The 14,108-nt window shown below is 42.4% G+C and overlaps 4 protein-coding genes across 8 annotated transcripts; 1 reads left to right on the plus strand and 3 right to left on the minus strand.

Annotated features, from left to right (window-relative positions):
- The first annotated feature begins 969 nt into the window (after nucleotides 1–969).
- LOC127766645 (uncharacterized) lies at nucleotides 970–4,212 on the plus strand. Its single transcript, XM_052291756.1, has 11 exons — nucleotides 970–1,316; nucleotides 1,404–1,506; nucleotides 1,889–1,902; nucleotides 2,084–2,296; nucleotides 2,387–2,458; nucleotides 2,671–2,760; nucleotides 2,862–2,900; nucleotides 3,004–3,108; nucleotides 3,356–3,521; nucleotides 3,668–3,777; nucleotides 3,881–4,212. Exons 1-11 carry the CDS (start codon nucleotides 1,065–1,067, stop codon nucleotides 3,965–3,967), a joined length of 1,251 nt encoding a protein of 416 aa, XP_052147716.1. The 5' UTR covers nucleotides 970–1,064; the 3' UTR covers nucleotides 3,968–4,212.
- A 177-nt stretch (nucleotides 4,213–4,389) lies between these two features.
- On the minus strand, nucleotides 4,390–7,838 carry LOC127766646 (ALA-interacting subunit 5-like). Its single transcript, XM_052291757.1, has 9 exons — nucleotides 7,688–7,838; nucleotides 7,084–7,138; nucleotides 6,914–6,972; nucleotides 6,737–6,811; nucleotides 6,540–6,647; nucleotides 6,326–6,396; nucleotides 5,785–6,085; nucleotides 5,387–5,679; nucleotides 4,390–4,661 (listed from the first exon to the last, which is right to left on the minus strand). The coding sequence occupies exons 2-9, from the start codon at nucleotides 7,136–7,138 to the stop codon at nucleotides 4,601–4,603; spliced, it is 1,023 nt and encodes a 340-aa protein (XP_052147717.1). The 5' UTR covers nucleotides 7,688–7,838; the 3' UTR covers nucleotides 4,390–4,600.
- A 336-nt stretch (nucleotides 7,839–8,174) lies between these two features.
- Nucleotides 8,175–8,708, minus strand: LOC127768749 (uncharacterized). The gene has a single exon (XM_052294384.1). The coding sequence runs from the start codon at nucleotides 8,572–8,574 to the stop codon at nucleotides 8,314–8,316; it is 261 nt and encodes an 86-aa protein (XP_052150344.1). The 5' UTR covers nucleotides 8,575–8,708; the 3' UTR covers nucleotides 8,175–8,313.
- Nucleotides 8,709–9,409: 701 nt separating this feature from the next.
- LOC127768530 (uncharacterized) lies at nucleotides 9,410–13,169 on the minus strand. 5 transcript variants are annotated; one of them, XM_052294127.1, is made up of 6 exons: nucleotides 13,005–13,169; nucleotides 12,031–12,148; nucleotides 11,575–11,946; nucleotides 10,418–10,871; nucleotides 10,071–10,152; nucleotides 9,410–9,747 (listed from the first exon to the last, which is right to left on the minus strand). In XM_052294127.1, the coding sequence occupies exons 1-6, from the start codon at nucleotides 13,044–13,046 to the stop codon at nucleotides 9,544–9,546; spliced, it is 1,272 nt and encodes a 423-aa protein (XP_052150087.1). In that variant the 5' UTR covers nucleotides 13,047–13,169; the 3' UTR covers nucleotides 9,410–9,543. The 5 variants fall into 5 exon arrangements, with proteins under 5 accessions (XP_052150087.1, XP_052150088.1, XP_052150090.1 ...); XM_052294128.1 differs by lacking the exon at nucleotides 13,005–13,169 and adding an exon at nucleotides 12,787–12,981 and having other exon boundaries at nucleotides 12,031–12,691; XM_052294130.1 differs by lacking the exon at nucleotides 13,005–13,169 and adding an exon at nucleotides 12,733–12,981.
- Nucleotides 13,170–14,108: the final 939 nt, after the last annotated feature.

Consider the following 14,108-nt stretch of genomic DNA (forward strand, 5'->3'; position numbering starts at 1 on the left):
GTTTTCACGATTTGCACACCACACACGCTGCCTTACATGGTGCGGCGAGCCGGCGATGAACCTTAAGCTAGCAAAGCTGGCAGCTCTTCTTCCAAATGCTACTGCACAAAGTTAAGAAAACCTATCCTATCAGCAATACAACTGTAAACTGTACCAGACTCATCTCTCCTAGGAAGTGGATCCTCTTAACTTCTGTTCAGGGTGCGGCGTTTCCACCACTTCGCCGCCGAGGAGATGGACGCAGAACTGTGGCGCTTAACCCCGTCCGAGAAGGCGGAGCTAAGCCATCGCCGCGGGCCGACCATGGTATGGTGGCAAGCAGATCGGAGCAACGCGAGCCACCATTGGGGGGTGAATTTGGGGGCGGTGGTGGTGGCGGCTCCCGCCCCAGGGTTTACCTTACCGCCAGTAACCGTGCGGTTACCGCGGTTACAGGCTTATTGTGGGAGTACGGTAATATAAATACCATGGTAATATCTTTAAATTTAAATAAATTTTAAAAAAAATTAAATTTTTGATAAATTTTGCACGGCTTTTCACGGTTACCTATCGTCGGGGTACGGTAAACCCGGTCCTGGCGGTTTGGGAAAGCTGGCCCGCCCCCGCGCGCTCTCCCCGACCCGGAGTCCACGCGACGACACGCATATATCGTCTTTACGAGCCATGAGCCTATGACACCTGGGGACGACGACAAGTACTCTCCACAACCTTTTCTGCCCAGTAACGCAACAATGGAGATGGAAACGGAATGGAATAATGGATGGATCCTCCATTATTTTCACGAGAATCCTACCCATTCCGCGCCGTGACAAAAAGAGGCCGCCACTCTCCAGCTCTTCTTCCGAGTAACACCACCACACCTGTCTGTCACGTACGGCCTCCCTCGCTCACGGGCTCCCTATCAGACATTCAGACTATAGACTACTACTACAATGCCCGACAATAATGCCAAAACGGAAGAAAAGAAAAGAAACAGCAATGCCCAACTCGAGCTAGTCTTGTTACTATCTTGTACCAGCTACTTCAGAGGTTTTCAGGCTCATCCGAGTAAGAAGAGATCGGTGATGGGTTATAAGTGTAGTAGCTGCCTGCAGGCGGTGGTGCTGTGGCAGTTGCTCCTGCCGTGGACGCACATTGCGGTGGCGGCTGGCGCGAAGAGCTCGTCGCCGGCGGGGAAGCCGAAGGCCGCGGCGCCGCCGGTGGTGGCCGGGCCGGTGTCCAAGGTGGAGGACGCCACCAGGTTCCAGATATACTACGGCCAGAGCTTCAAAGTCGTCAAGAACAACTGGAACGGCAAGAGCTACCTTCTCATGCAGGTAGGTACAGTACGCATTGCTCTTTCAGGCCAAAAAATGGCACATAAACCTCTTGCTGATTTTTTTGGGATTTGGTGAGCTGCGTAGAACACGTCCAAGATGGCCACCAAGACCAAGTATTGCACGGGGAGGATCAAGTCGTTCGTTATCCCTCTTGCCAATTACTCCGTCGACACCACGGCTTCTCCAGGTAGAAATCAAGCACACCCTGGATTATGTGTGCATTTATGCTTGCACTGAAGTTTAATCCACTGTTATATAGTTGTTATGTTAACCGTTCGATATTAATATGTGTACAAAGTATGATCTAGCAAAGACTGCATTTCAGTTCAAACGGTCTCTGTTCGGAGTGGCGCCATAGCTTGCAACAGTTACATAATGCAAACCGAAACACTGAAAGCAGCACATACGAAACTCAGTAGCTCACACATTTCTGCTTTCTTTCCTTCAATTCGATATTTTTCGTTCAAATCTTCAATTTGTTTCATAGCAAGTACTTACAGTTGCTTTTTCTTTTTTTACACAATATAGGAAACTGATCGGATTACTGTTCTTTCCTGTTTCATCTGCAGTGTCATTCTTCGAGGTGAGCAATGCGGGACAAATTAAGTACTGTTCAATGCGGAATCTGTGCAATCGTAGATAATGAAGCAAAAGCAACAGCTGAAACTGAACAGGAAAAACATATCATCTGTAGAAGCAAATGTTTTATGCCTCTGACTCTCATATTAATTGATCCCTGCAGCACTTTTTGACACTCTATGCAGCTACTTGGAGTATTACAAAACTTGAAGGGGATAACATCTGATCAAATTGCCTCCCAGTGTGTGCTCCAATCATATGCAAGTGGAAATGTCCAGCTTTTTAACAAGACCGATGCACAGATGCTCACACAATTTAGTGCACATTTCTTGAGCACTACAGATGAAGGCTGCAATTTCGCAGCTTATGTACCCTCTGAAGAGGGGACACCATTGCAAGTAAACAATGATTAGATTTTTTTAATGCTCCATTTGAAATATTACAGCATTCAAACACACTAATATTGTGTCTCAAACGTCTATGTCCAGAGGGTTGAGTGGATCAAATACTTGGGAGCTTTCACAAATTCAGAAGATAGGGCTAACACAGTTTATGACGCAGTTAAGACCAGCAAATTTAACTTTATTTGCATTGATATGACCATGCAAGAACTTTATCATTTATGCACTCATAATGCATTTACTATAGTACCACTTTAAAGTAACTGTAGTTTCATTAGCACAAAGAAACTAGTTTAAGACCACTTTAGTTTGCAATGTCCAATCAAGTACCTATAGACAATTGATCTCATTTATCTAGCATGTCGATGCAGATAAAGGCAAACTACTTATGCTTAAGCAAAGCAGCTGCGAATCTTAGCACAAGATTCAAACCTATAGTGGCATGGATTGAATTCACACAGGTAAGCAGTTTACTAAATAAAATCATCACTTTCTGGTCCATATAAGTAACTTTTGGAATGCACCATACTTTGTTGTCAATATGTTCCTTCTACCACCGTAGGGTATGTGGACATTTGTTAGTGATGGTTGGATTGTACAGGTAATGTCATTTGTTTATTGCAGCACTTTGAACATAAAACTGTCAACTAAACAAATGAAATGCAGACAACTCATGCGCATGTTGGTATTTATGCCATAAGCAGTATGTCACAGATGCAGGAGCAGAGGTTGTTGATGCAACTATTACTAATAGGAGATTCAACAATTCGGATCCAGAGGATATGGACAACTTCCATGCTATTCTTTGTGTGAGTATCGATAATACAGAACTGTCAGAATAATCATCTGTCTCACTATTTCTCATGATGCACTAAAGATCCATCGTTTCTTTTTGGAGAGCTGGAGAACTGTTACCTAGTTAAAACAATGTCAGAATGCTAATACTAGATAAAACATTTCTATGAAACACCAAAGGTTTTAGTACTTCACAAAAGTTTTAAATGACCCTTACTTGTTAAGCATCTAACATTAAGCTTTGGTTTATGTATTTTTCAGACAGTTGATGTTGTCATAGATCAGACATATGCTTCAGATCCTGCAGAGTACAAACTATCCACATTCTTGGAGAGCATTAATGTGGACCATGACTCTTGTTTTAGTTTTGTAGCCAACCGTAGCATATGGAGATTTGATAAAAGAATAGGATATTCCAAGAAACTTGGTAATTCTTTTCTCTATGCTCTACACTAGGTCTCTTGATACAGTTTTGTTTTTACAAAACCATGCTCAAACTCCGGTCCCATGTTTTTCAACCTATGTAAAGGTCTAATGGAGTTTTGCTTTTGCTTTTCTTAAAAAAAAAAAAAGATTGGTTCGATGGAGCTATCTCCCAGCCCCAGTTGGTTCTTGCTGATCTAATAGAAATTTTCTTTCCAACGGGGAATTACACAACAATTTACTTCAGGAATCTAATGAAGGTATTGCTGCTAATGTCCAGGCTAACTATTTTTCTCTTAATTTAAACTAATTTACTCACTCTCCAGAACAAGGTTACTTATCAGTAAAACAATGATTACTCAGGATGAAGGGGTCACTGAAGTTGTCCCTGAAATGTGTACTAGGAGCATATCAACACCCATGGAGCCAACAATCTTGCCCTGCCAGTGATGACCTTAGATGAATATGAAGACAGAGGACCTTACAGCTACTGTACCCACAAAACTATGGCAAGTAATCACTGAGACCATTACAGGTTGCCGATAAAGTGATTTGAAGTTTTAAACAAAGTAGACTAGATTGCATATTTGAGAAAGAATCATGGTGACAAAGGACAATGATGTCTAAGGAATACTATATATCTATCTCATCATTTGACAATGAAAGAATTGTTCTCAATATATGATATTTCAATATCTTCTTGAATAATCTCCTAAATATAGTATAAGATTGAGGTACTAACTGTTGTAATTTCAGTTACTGTTGGTTACAGTATTTGGGTTACCTTTGTGTGATACAGACAGGAACTGTGAAAAGAGCACTGAAATAATGAGTACTATAGTTGAACTCTGGGTTAATTTGTCAGAAATAAGTTGAACAACTCCTGTTCTTGTCAAGTAAAATTGGAGTCAACAGAGTACACTGTCTCATGTATTCTCATGCCTATGGACCTATCGGGCTATCACAAACACGTTAGATAGGAATCATAACATCATCCATAGATTCAAGTAAAGGAATTTCACATTTTACCCATTGAAATGATCCTTTATTAAATTTATATATCAGAAGAGAGATTCCAGTCTATTAGTTTGGATGGTCTGGAGTATCTCTATTCCATGACAAGTACGAGGGGTCTCCAAGAGTCCTGAAAGGAATCAAGCATGATTTTCTTAGTGCAACAGTTCGAATTTAGAACTTACAAACATCTACAAATTTCTTCAAAAAAATATACATGGTATGTTCAGCAATATCAACCATGCAATGCTGCACATTGCATTACGCTGGTCCCTAGAGCTCAGGTTTCCTACTGGCATCCTCAATGTTTAAGATTAATTGAGCCATAAGATGGGACCCACATTCTTATGTTGTTTTATTTATAGTACATGCTACAATGTATATGGTAGCTTCTTGACCTTAAGGTGGGACCCACTGAGAAAAAACACATCATTTACTCAAGATTGAAAGTGTGCATGCATGTTGTAAAGCCATGATATAATTTTTTAATTCTTATGGTTTAGCCTTAAGCTTAAGGTTGCCCATAGAACTATCTCTCCCTAGCTCATTTCCCAATGTATAAAGGTACAACAAAAATTACTACTTTATTCCTTAAGTTTAGTTTTCATGCACATTGTGGTTGCCCTAAAGCAGCGATGGAAATAGATAGTTTTTTATAGCATCTTCGTACCAAAATTAGCACAATGATGAAGCACATCAATTACATAATCAGGTAAAAAATCACTGAAGTAACAGAATAGCAGGCTCCCCATGAAGGGATCATGTGAGAGGGAGGTAATCCTCAAAACATGCATGTGTGCATATGAAATAGTAGCGAGCACATTATGCCAGCAAGGCAGCAATAACATGGCATACCTTGGCTTAACCATGTAGAGAAGAACTACGAAGCCCACTGCAAGGAAAATGCATAGGCCTCCTATAGTCAGATATGCAACACCAATGAAGTTATTTTTGCCTCCAATCCAAGAAGTAGTTGAAAGGACCAACGCTTTAGACCCTCCAAAACTATATGTGTTATAGTTATTCTGTATAACCACTGTTAATTGATCATTTGCCATAATATCTGTCTCGATTCTGCCATAGAGTTTTCTGAAAGTTGGGAGGGCAGCGGTTCTCATCCAAACAATGAGGTCTTCTTGCTCACTTAACTATTTATGACAGGAGACAGAAAAAACAAAATGTCAATGAGACGAAAATGTATGAAATAAAGGTAACAAAATATGCCATGTTGTACATAGGGGAAAAACACATACAGGTATGCTCTCATTTAGTTTAGCACCGCCTATTAGACTGCCCTTCTGAAAATTACTTGGGTAAATATCACTGCCAAATTTATCGGTCTTGTCACTCTTCCAAGCTATATCCTTTTTATTCACTTCAATGGCCTTCTTGTTCACCGAAATTGTATATGTATCATTGAACAAGCTCCAAGCAATAAGGCCACATGGAACAATTGGAGCACCATCAACAGTATTACCTTCAGGATCACAATCCTTTGTCAAGTGCACAGCATTCTTATACCGCAATTGTTTATCACTTCGACTTTTCACATACCTATATACATAAGAAGAAGTCAACAATTGGTCGGATTATATCAACATAAGTCATGCAGACAGGATGCTCTCAAAGTACACATAATTCAAATCAAACGATGTCCAGTAAGAATACAATAAATTTAGGGATCAAATCAAAAGGTGTCAAACCGGTAATTTCATATTTCTTATAAATCCCAAACTGGAATAAAAAAGGAAGTATTTTTTTTTAAAAAAATGAGGAATGTCATGCACGAATTACCGTCGATGGTTTTGATAGAAGTCGCCAATCTGGTAATATATCTGGATTGGGCTCTTCATATGTTTAGGCACCTAATACATACAACAAAAAGATAATCCATCACGGATTTTTTTTTATTTAGCAAAAACAATTGAATGCATATTTCTAAGAGATGGTAAGGGCCAACATGATAAGCGGTAGGCAAGGTATATTGACATTTTCATTCGATACTCACAGTCAGTGTTCTTGTGCATGTCTTGTCAGTATCGGTGTTCTGAATGAACCCAACCTTGTCAGGCGTGGACACACAATTTGTGTCATATCGATCCACCAGTTCGACGATCTACAATGTACCCGAGTAATAGAATAAACAAATGCACCATAAAAATGACAACATACAACAACAATCTGGCCACGCAAATTTGCATTTACCTCTTGCGATGCAGATAGAGACGCGAGCCCAATTGGGACAAATATGACACCAATCAGCAAGAAGGTAGCAACCACCTATGTATTTTCACGTACAATCGCATAAAAGGAACTCATAAATCTAATAGGTAGTATAATATGCATATTTGAAGATAGTAAAATTGGTGATGGGCAAGTTACAATTCCAGGAGTTAGTAGTGGCTTGCATGCTGGAAGCTCCTGTTGCGTAAACTTAGAATCTGCATACAAAATAAATCATCAACCCCATGAAGCAATATAAAAATCCCTAAAGCAATACAACATGTATTCGAGGCCAATTAAAAAATGGCACGGGGACAAAAGGGGAGTACATTTGGGCTTATTGTTGGATTTCTGTGAGCCACCTTCAGATTCCAAAGGATCCATCTGTATGAAAAACCAAAATGGAAGCAGAAACTTTTAACAATTTACACACACGGAAATGGAAAACGAAACAGGAGCCCGACACAACTGGATTAGTGAGAACTACAGAACACAGAATCTTCAACGCCATCAGAATCAAAACCTGTGGAGTTTGGGGTGATCGGGACCCACTAGATATTAAACAAAACCCTCCATAGAAAAAGACGGTCTCTTTTACTCACTAATATAATGGCCCATCACGATATGACTGCCTCTTTCATGCTTTATCTCCTCTGTCTCTGTCTAAACCGTGATTACGTGATAATGATACCTTTAACCCTACCAAGACCACACCCATATCTACGTCCGCCAATCGCATGGGGATCGCGACATCTCACCCTAATCGCGCACAGGAGACCTAATTTTTCTCCGTTTCACATGCATCCGCGCACCCCCGAGCGGCACCAAAATTGTGATTACAACCAAACAGTACAAGGCCATAGATACGGAATCGAATCGGAGAAATCGCGGGAGGGATTGGAGCTGGCGAGATCGAAGCATAGGGAAGCTTACCGCGGCGACCCCGATCCCCCCCTCTGCTTGATGACGAGGGGGAGGAGGAGGAGGTGAGGCCCCGGTGGTGGGCGACCTCCGGTGTGGGTGGGCGGTGGAGAATGGCGGAGAGCGACGGCGAGAGTGGGAGAGAGAGAGAACCCGAGGTAACACGTTTCTCTCGCAGTGGCACGCGTCGACCCAATCGCTGAAATTATTCACGTGGGCTGACAAGGTGAGGCCCAATTCAAGATACCACATGTCCCCAGGCCCATTCGGGAGGATTGAGACCCAATTTGCTTGGGACGGCCCGGCTTGGTTTTGATACCTGGGCCGACGAGATTAGGCCCATTTGGGTGTCAGTTTGCCCTTGCAATTTCAGGGATTCAGATAGTTGTCACATGCGAGTACACGGCAAGAACATGCCTCAAATCTGCCGCATTACGAGCAATTAATTAATTAGCTTTGATCTGGCTGATGATGAACATCCGCTGATTCTCGTATAATCTCAAGAGGAAATCTCATGGGGTCATTAATGTTGACAAAGATCCTAAAAAAATATATAAATTAAATAATAAAAAATCTGAGCACAAGTGGTGGTGTCCGCGTGGGCGAAGAAGAAGAAGAGTCCCATGGACGTGATCTGGTCAGCGATCACCGGCGGCGGCGGCGGCGGGGCGGGGGCGGAGGATGCGGCACTGCTCGGAGACCTTCTGCTGGAGGTAATACGGGTGGAGGGGGTGGTCGCGGTCGAGGAATCCCCAGCGGCGGGCGTTGCGGGTGATCTTCAACAGCCGGAGCAGCAGCGCCTCCGCCATGTCGCCGTCCCGGTCACGCGCCACGAACCGCGCCACCCGCTCGATCCGCTGCCTCTCCTCCGCCGACGCCGACGCCGATGGTGCCTCCATTGATCGTCTCGTCGGAATCCGCTTGAACAGATCGATTAGACGGGGGAGAGGAGATCGATCGGTTGATGGCGGGCGCTGCGATTTCCTAGCCTTTTATAGCGCGCGGAGAGGATGACTGGACGAGTGGCAATCTGTAGATTTGAAAGAGGCACGGAGAGCACTACAGGAAACAATTTTTAGCCTTTTATATCATCTCCATATATGGCTTTTTTCGCATCCGTCCATCCGGGCCATATATGGCTTGTGTACGTGGGTTTACAAGGTAAAAGTGGCAGCTTTCTTCTAAAACAGTCAGGCCCTCGCCTGTTTAAATTTTAATTTTTTTCTTCAAACTTTCAACTTTTCAGTCACATCGAATTTTCCTATACAAACAAACTTTCAACTTTTCCGTCACATCATTCTAAATTCTTCAAACTTTCAATTTTAGCGTGGAACTAAACACAGCCTAAAATTTCTCCCTCCCCAATTGAAACCAGGCTTGATCGCGCTGCACTCTGAATAACAGCGAGATTTAATTCCTCATCGTCACTACGAGTAATAATATATACTCTCTCCGTCCCAAAAAAGGCAAACCCTGGGTTTCTGTGTCCAACTTTGACTGTCCGTCTTATATGAAATTTTTTTATAATTCGTATTTTCATTGTTGTTAGATCATAAAACATGATTAATATTTTAGGCGTGACTTGTCTTTTTAATTTTTTTCATATTTTTTTTAAATAAGACGGACGGTCAAACGTTAAACACGGAAACCAAGGTTTGTCTTTTTTTTTTTTTTTAGGACGGAGGGAGTAGTTATGCAGGTAGATACGCCCTGATTCTATCAGTGAAATCGAGAGGACAAAAATGGCGACTCATTGGCATTGATCACTGAACGATGAACCAACCAGTAGCGAATATTTTACATGGTCGTGCAAGGAGCAAGTATTTTTCTTCTACCCAAATAACAGATGATCATGGCAGAGTGAAGAATCACAGGCACCAGCACCAGCAGGAGATTGAGGAAGGTATGTGCCCGGTTTTCCGGATCTGAGCCGCCTGCTCTTCAGTTCTTGCTGCTTCTTGGTTCTTCCTGGACTCAGCGGCCTCCCTCCTCGCCTCTGCCTTGTGCCTTGCAGCTGCCAACTTGCTCGAAAGCCTGTCCTGCTCGCGAGCTCTCTTGATCTCTATCTTTGCCTGCAATTCAGTCAGAGGTAGGTGATTGTCAGAAATTGAAATTGCCTGAAGCTTCTTGGGTTTCTGTTCAATTCTGTGTCTTGGACTTGGATAGATGTGTCATGAGATAAACTCATAAACAGTCCCATTCCAATGCAGAATAAGACACTTTTGGTGCTAATGATGTACTCCTAGCCCTTTTGCAGAGAAAGTTTAATGATTTTGACAAGTTACTGAAGCTATTTTATCCAGTGATAAAAACTAGGAAACTGCATATATTGGCCTGGTTGAAGAGTATACATGGTATCATCATCAAAATAATCAAAGGGAGATCGAAGGTCTACCTCCATCCTCTTCATTTCAGCTTCAATTTTTGCTTTCTGGTGGTTTTCCCAAGCTTGAATCTTTACCTCTTCCCTCTGAAACCTAGAATTGCAGGGTAGGAGAAAAAAGAAAGATAAACATGCTGTCAGGGAAATGTGCAAATTCTTCAGATAAGCCTAGCAATATGAAGTTTTGATTTCCTTGCCATGCGTTATATTTCTACGAGATGGGCTACCCTAGTTGTTCTTAAATCTTAATATTTATCAATGCAAGCTTGCATGTTTTCCCTACTTAATCCTGATTTGAGAATTATCACATTACAAGCTCACTAGTATCTGTTAGTAGATAGCCAAGAATGAGCACACACCTTGCAAGATATTTTGCTTTCTCTGCCTCCTCCCAATCTGCAGCACGAGCCTCTCTGTCGATTTCTACAGCCTTGTCGGTTATGACGTTTGCGAAACTTGTTGTAGATTTCTCTTCCTTGCTAGCCCATGCAGCTATAGTTGTCTTTCCCAGCCGTTGGCCAAGATCCATGATTTCCTTTCTTGTATTCATTTGTAGTTCCTCCTCAGACATTTCCATCTTATTTGGACCAAATTCACCAATATTGATTTCTGCATTACGTTGTGGTGTTGGTGTCCGAGAGGAGGTTGGACTAGAAGCTATAATAGGAGTCCCAGTCCGAGAGGGCTCCTGGCTGGCAATAGGAGTCATTTCTGTGCCCATGTCTCTCATCGAAACAGACCTAACTGCAGGAGCTGGTTCATCAACTATCGAAGCACTTTGTGCAGGATTAAATGAAATAGGCTGTGCGAGAGCTGCAAACAAAATAGAACAGGACATTTCCGTCAGTGGCATACTGAATTTTACAAAAGGTAGAAGCATAGAGGAAACAAAGTTTATTTGCTGTCATCTAAGAAGTATAAGCCAGAGAGATTTTGAATTATAGCAACTAGTAAGTGAAAGATAAACTATCCCTGGAATAGGCATTCACCCAACATACCGGAACTGTTCATTTAAATGGGCGATACATAAGGCACATAGACTTATAAGCAGGTTTATCTAATGAAAACAGATGGATTTGTTTGCTTTCTGATTTTATATTTAACAAATTTGTATATGAATTATAATATTCCTCCTGTCATGAAAAACAGCTAAACATCAATTTCAGACCCTTTTTGCACCGGCTACTCACAATGTTACGTGTCTTCTCAATTCACTCTACTCCACTTCAAATTTGCCTACCTAACACTCCGAGTCTCCGAACAATACTTGGTTCAACCTAACAGTAACAGACTACATCACAAACAATCAGGAGAAATGCTAATTCAACCTCTTAACTTGCAGACAAAGATAGGCTGAAATTCTAGTCACACCAAACCACAGATGTGGCTCTCACAGGTCACTAGAACATCATCTAAAACTTCTTGATTACACCACAAATCCACAATCCTTATCAATTAAGATATTCAAGAGCACAAAAAGGAAATTAAAAAAGGCATGGTGAAGTTTCTTGCTTACCAACTGAATTCTTCACCAAGGTTCCAGTGTTGATGGGGACCTCAGCAACCACCTTAGCAACGGCTGGAGGCCGGCTTACATGTTCAGGAAATGCCAGCGCCGATTTCTTCGGCGCAGCCCCAGCTGCACTCCCCACACGGCCACCGCGGTTCGCCGTGGGGCTAGAAATCCACTTCTCTGCATCATCCCACTTCGACGGCGTCGGCCTAGAGAACGGTGGCAGCAAGGCGGTCACCGCCGCCGGCCTCTTCACCGTCGGCGGGCCCGACGAGCTGCTCTCGGAGTCGAAGCTGTCGTCGTCCTGAGCTCGGTTTCTTGATCTGTGGCCACTGTTGCTCGACATTTCGGTGGAGGTGGAGCACTCCATGCTCCCTGTTGACGCAATTAGCGATTTGGTGAATCCGTAAATGAGAATGATTGAGCTGTGCAACACCATTTCTGGGGTAGTGGACTTACTCTGGTCGTCCAGCTCGCCGGAATCGTTGGCCTCAGGCGATGTGTCCTCCCCGTTGTGCTGATTTTTCTCTAGCCCGAGAAGCATTGCTCGTAGCTTAGCTGGGGAGAATCCACCCGACTGGAGCAGGAAGAGGAAAGAAGGAAAGATTTTAGTGGAAGCTGAAAGAAATTGGGGAAAGCTGTGGTGAATCAAATCAGTAAATGAGGCAAAATTAACTGCGAAAATTGCCAAATTCCGACGGAATCACAGCAGAATGGACAAAAGGATCCAAACTTTTTAGTGAAGTGTGCACTCAGATAACCCGACCTATCTCAATCCCCTCCTTACCAAAGCCAACATTTGAAAGCTATGGCACAGAAAGCATCACAGAAATTGAGACAAAACTGGCAGAGCAGTGACCCGGTAGAGCAGCAAACAGGATAAAAGCCCGCAAACTTTTCAGCAAAATGCGCGCCGAATTAGCCACACAGGCGATCGTTCCAGGCCTGAACATTGTTGGCCAGTGGCCACCACCACAAAAGTACAGTGCCGACCAAAATGTCAAGGCGAATTTGAGAGGAGAATGGAAGAGACGAAAAGGAGCACTGCAGGGGAATCTATCAACGGCAATATCCCGACCAATCGATGAGAAAACATCGAGTTCAGCAATGGCAGGCGTGCCTGCTTTCCAAGAATATTAGCAATCATTAAAAAGGACACACCTCCAGTACGAAGAACAGCACAACTCCACGATGAAGGAATCGAGCAAAATTTACCAAATCGAAGCAAGATAAGTGGCGCTAATGCCTAGTATTTCAGTTCCAGCCATCGAAGGCGAGAGGCGCCATGGACTCGGAGATGAGCTCGGACTCCGAATGGGTGCAGACCGCCAAGAAAGAAGAAGAGCAAACCAAGAAGAAGAAGAAGAAGAAGAAAGTCGAAAAATCCGGGAAGAAAGAGCAAATTCACACGGGAATCGCGGGGAGGAGGCCACCTGACGTTGGAGCGGGGGGCCGTGGATGCGCTCGTACTCCATTAATGGCGTGCGCGGCCTGAATCGGTTGGTGGTGGCGAGATGGCGTGGGAGTTGGGGAGAGGAGAGGAGACAAGAAGCTTGGAAGGGGGAGTGGGATGTTAGTGGACTTTGCGATTTCGTGCTATGCTAGTGTATATATGATCTATTTGTACCGTATTATAGTGTGGTTAGTGGTAGTGGGGCTCATTAAGCTGATTAATTAAGGCTTCCCTTAGTGCTGATTTGGTTGGATCCTTTCTTCCTTGTTTCGTGAAAGACTATTATTTAGTCTATAATAGGATAATAGTTCTTTTTTTTTTGTTGCAATGTGTTTGGATTTGGAGCAAATTACACAAGCATTTTTTTATGAGGCATTTTTATCGATAGCAATATGCTCACCATATATATACCAATTCTGCCGTGAAGTGTTTACAATGTTCTAATGGGTAAAAGAACTAATTTAAGCCGTTTTTTTTTTCTAATCTAATATCATACTACCACATCAACTACTAGTAAAAAATATTTTGCTAATAGCAGAAAATGATATCACTTCTACTGCGATAATACTAATACTCTGATGGAGGATATGTTTGTGAGAAACAATTGATTGATAGTTAGCTTTTGAAAATATAGAAAAGTTAGGCTTTCTAGCTTCTTGTTTCTAGTTTATTTCTAAAATTTTATAACTACATTTTTTTTAGAATCTAGACAAAATGTTGAATTGTTTGGAGGAGCTTCTGGATTTGGGAGAAACTGCGGTTGTCAGAAACTCTTCTAATAAATCTGTACTATCATACCGTAGAAAGCACCATAAAGGTGCTCTATTGCCATTCATATGTTTCCTATGTTACTTGACCCTGTTTGAATCTTATTTCATTTTCAATAATTGATATTTTTAGGTAATCAATATTTTGGACGTACTCTCTATTAAAAAGTCAACCTCTAACTACGAATATAAGTTGATTCTTTTTTTAAAAAATACTACAGAGGTAGTAAGAGCGTGCCTGAAGGTAGGAGTCGAAGTTGTCACGCATGCCTTGACGTTGGAAGCGAGAAAACAGGCCTGAATGTAGCAATATCTCG

The sequence above is a fragment of the Oryza glaberrima genome, chromosome 3, assembly GCF_000147395.1.
Source record: "Oryza glaberrima chromosome 3, OglaRS2, whole genome shotgun sequence".
In the NCBI taxonomy this organism is placed as follows: domain Eukaryota; kingdom Viridiplantae; phylum Streptophyta; class Magnoliopsida; order Poales; family Poaceae; genus Oryza; species Oryza glaberrima.

Bases quoted from the DNA above. Each gene is read 5' to 3' on its own strand.
- LOC127766646 (XM_052291757.1), bottom strand. From the start codon at position 7,138: ATGGATCCTTTGGAATCTGAAGGTGGCTCACAGAAATCCAACAATAAG. The intron at 6,397-6,539 runs GTGAGTATCGAA...TGTATGTATTAG, and splicing joins CATGCACAAGAACACTGACT to GTGCCTAAACATATGAAGAG. The intron at 5,680-5,784 runs GTATGTGTTTTT...TGTCATAAATAG, and splicing joins AACTAAATGAGAGCATACCT to TTAAGTGAGCAAGAAGACCT.
- LOC127768530 (XM_052294127.1), bottom strand. From the start codon at position 13,046: ATGGAGTACGAGCGCATCCACGGCCCCCCGCTCCAACGTCAG. The intron at 12,149-13,004 runs GTGGCCTCCTCC...TTCCTGCTCCAG, and splicing joins GCCCCCCGCTCCAACGTCAG to TCGGGTGGATTCTCCCCAGC. The intron at 10,153-10,417 runs GTGTGTGCTCAT...CTGCAATTCTAG, and splicing joins AAAGCAAAATATCTTGCAAG to GTTTCAGAGGGAAGAGGTAA.
- LOC127766645 (XM_052291756.1), top strand. From the start codon at position 1,065: ATGGGTTATAAGTGTAGTAGCTGCCTGCAGGCGGTGGTGCTGTGGCAG. The intron at 2,901-3,003 runs GTAATGTCATTT...TGCCATAAGCAG, and splicing joins GTGATGGTTGGATTGTACAG to TATGTCACAGATGCAGGAGC. The intron at 3,109-3,355 runs GTGAGTATCGAT...TGTATTTTTCAG, and splicing joins ACTTCCATGCTATTCTTTGT to ACAGTTGATGTTGTCATAGA.
- LOC127768749 (XM_052294384.1), bottom strand. From the start codon at position 8,574: ATGGAGGCACCATCGGCGTCGGCGTCGGCGGAGGAGAGGCAGCGGATC.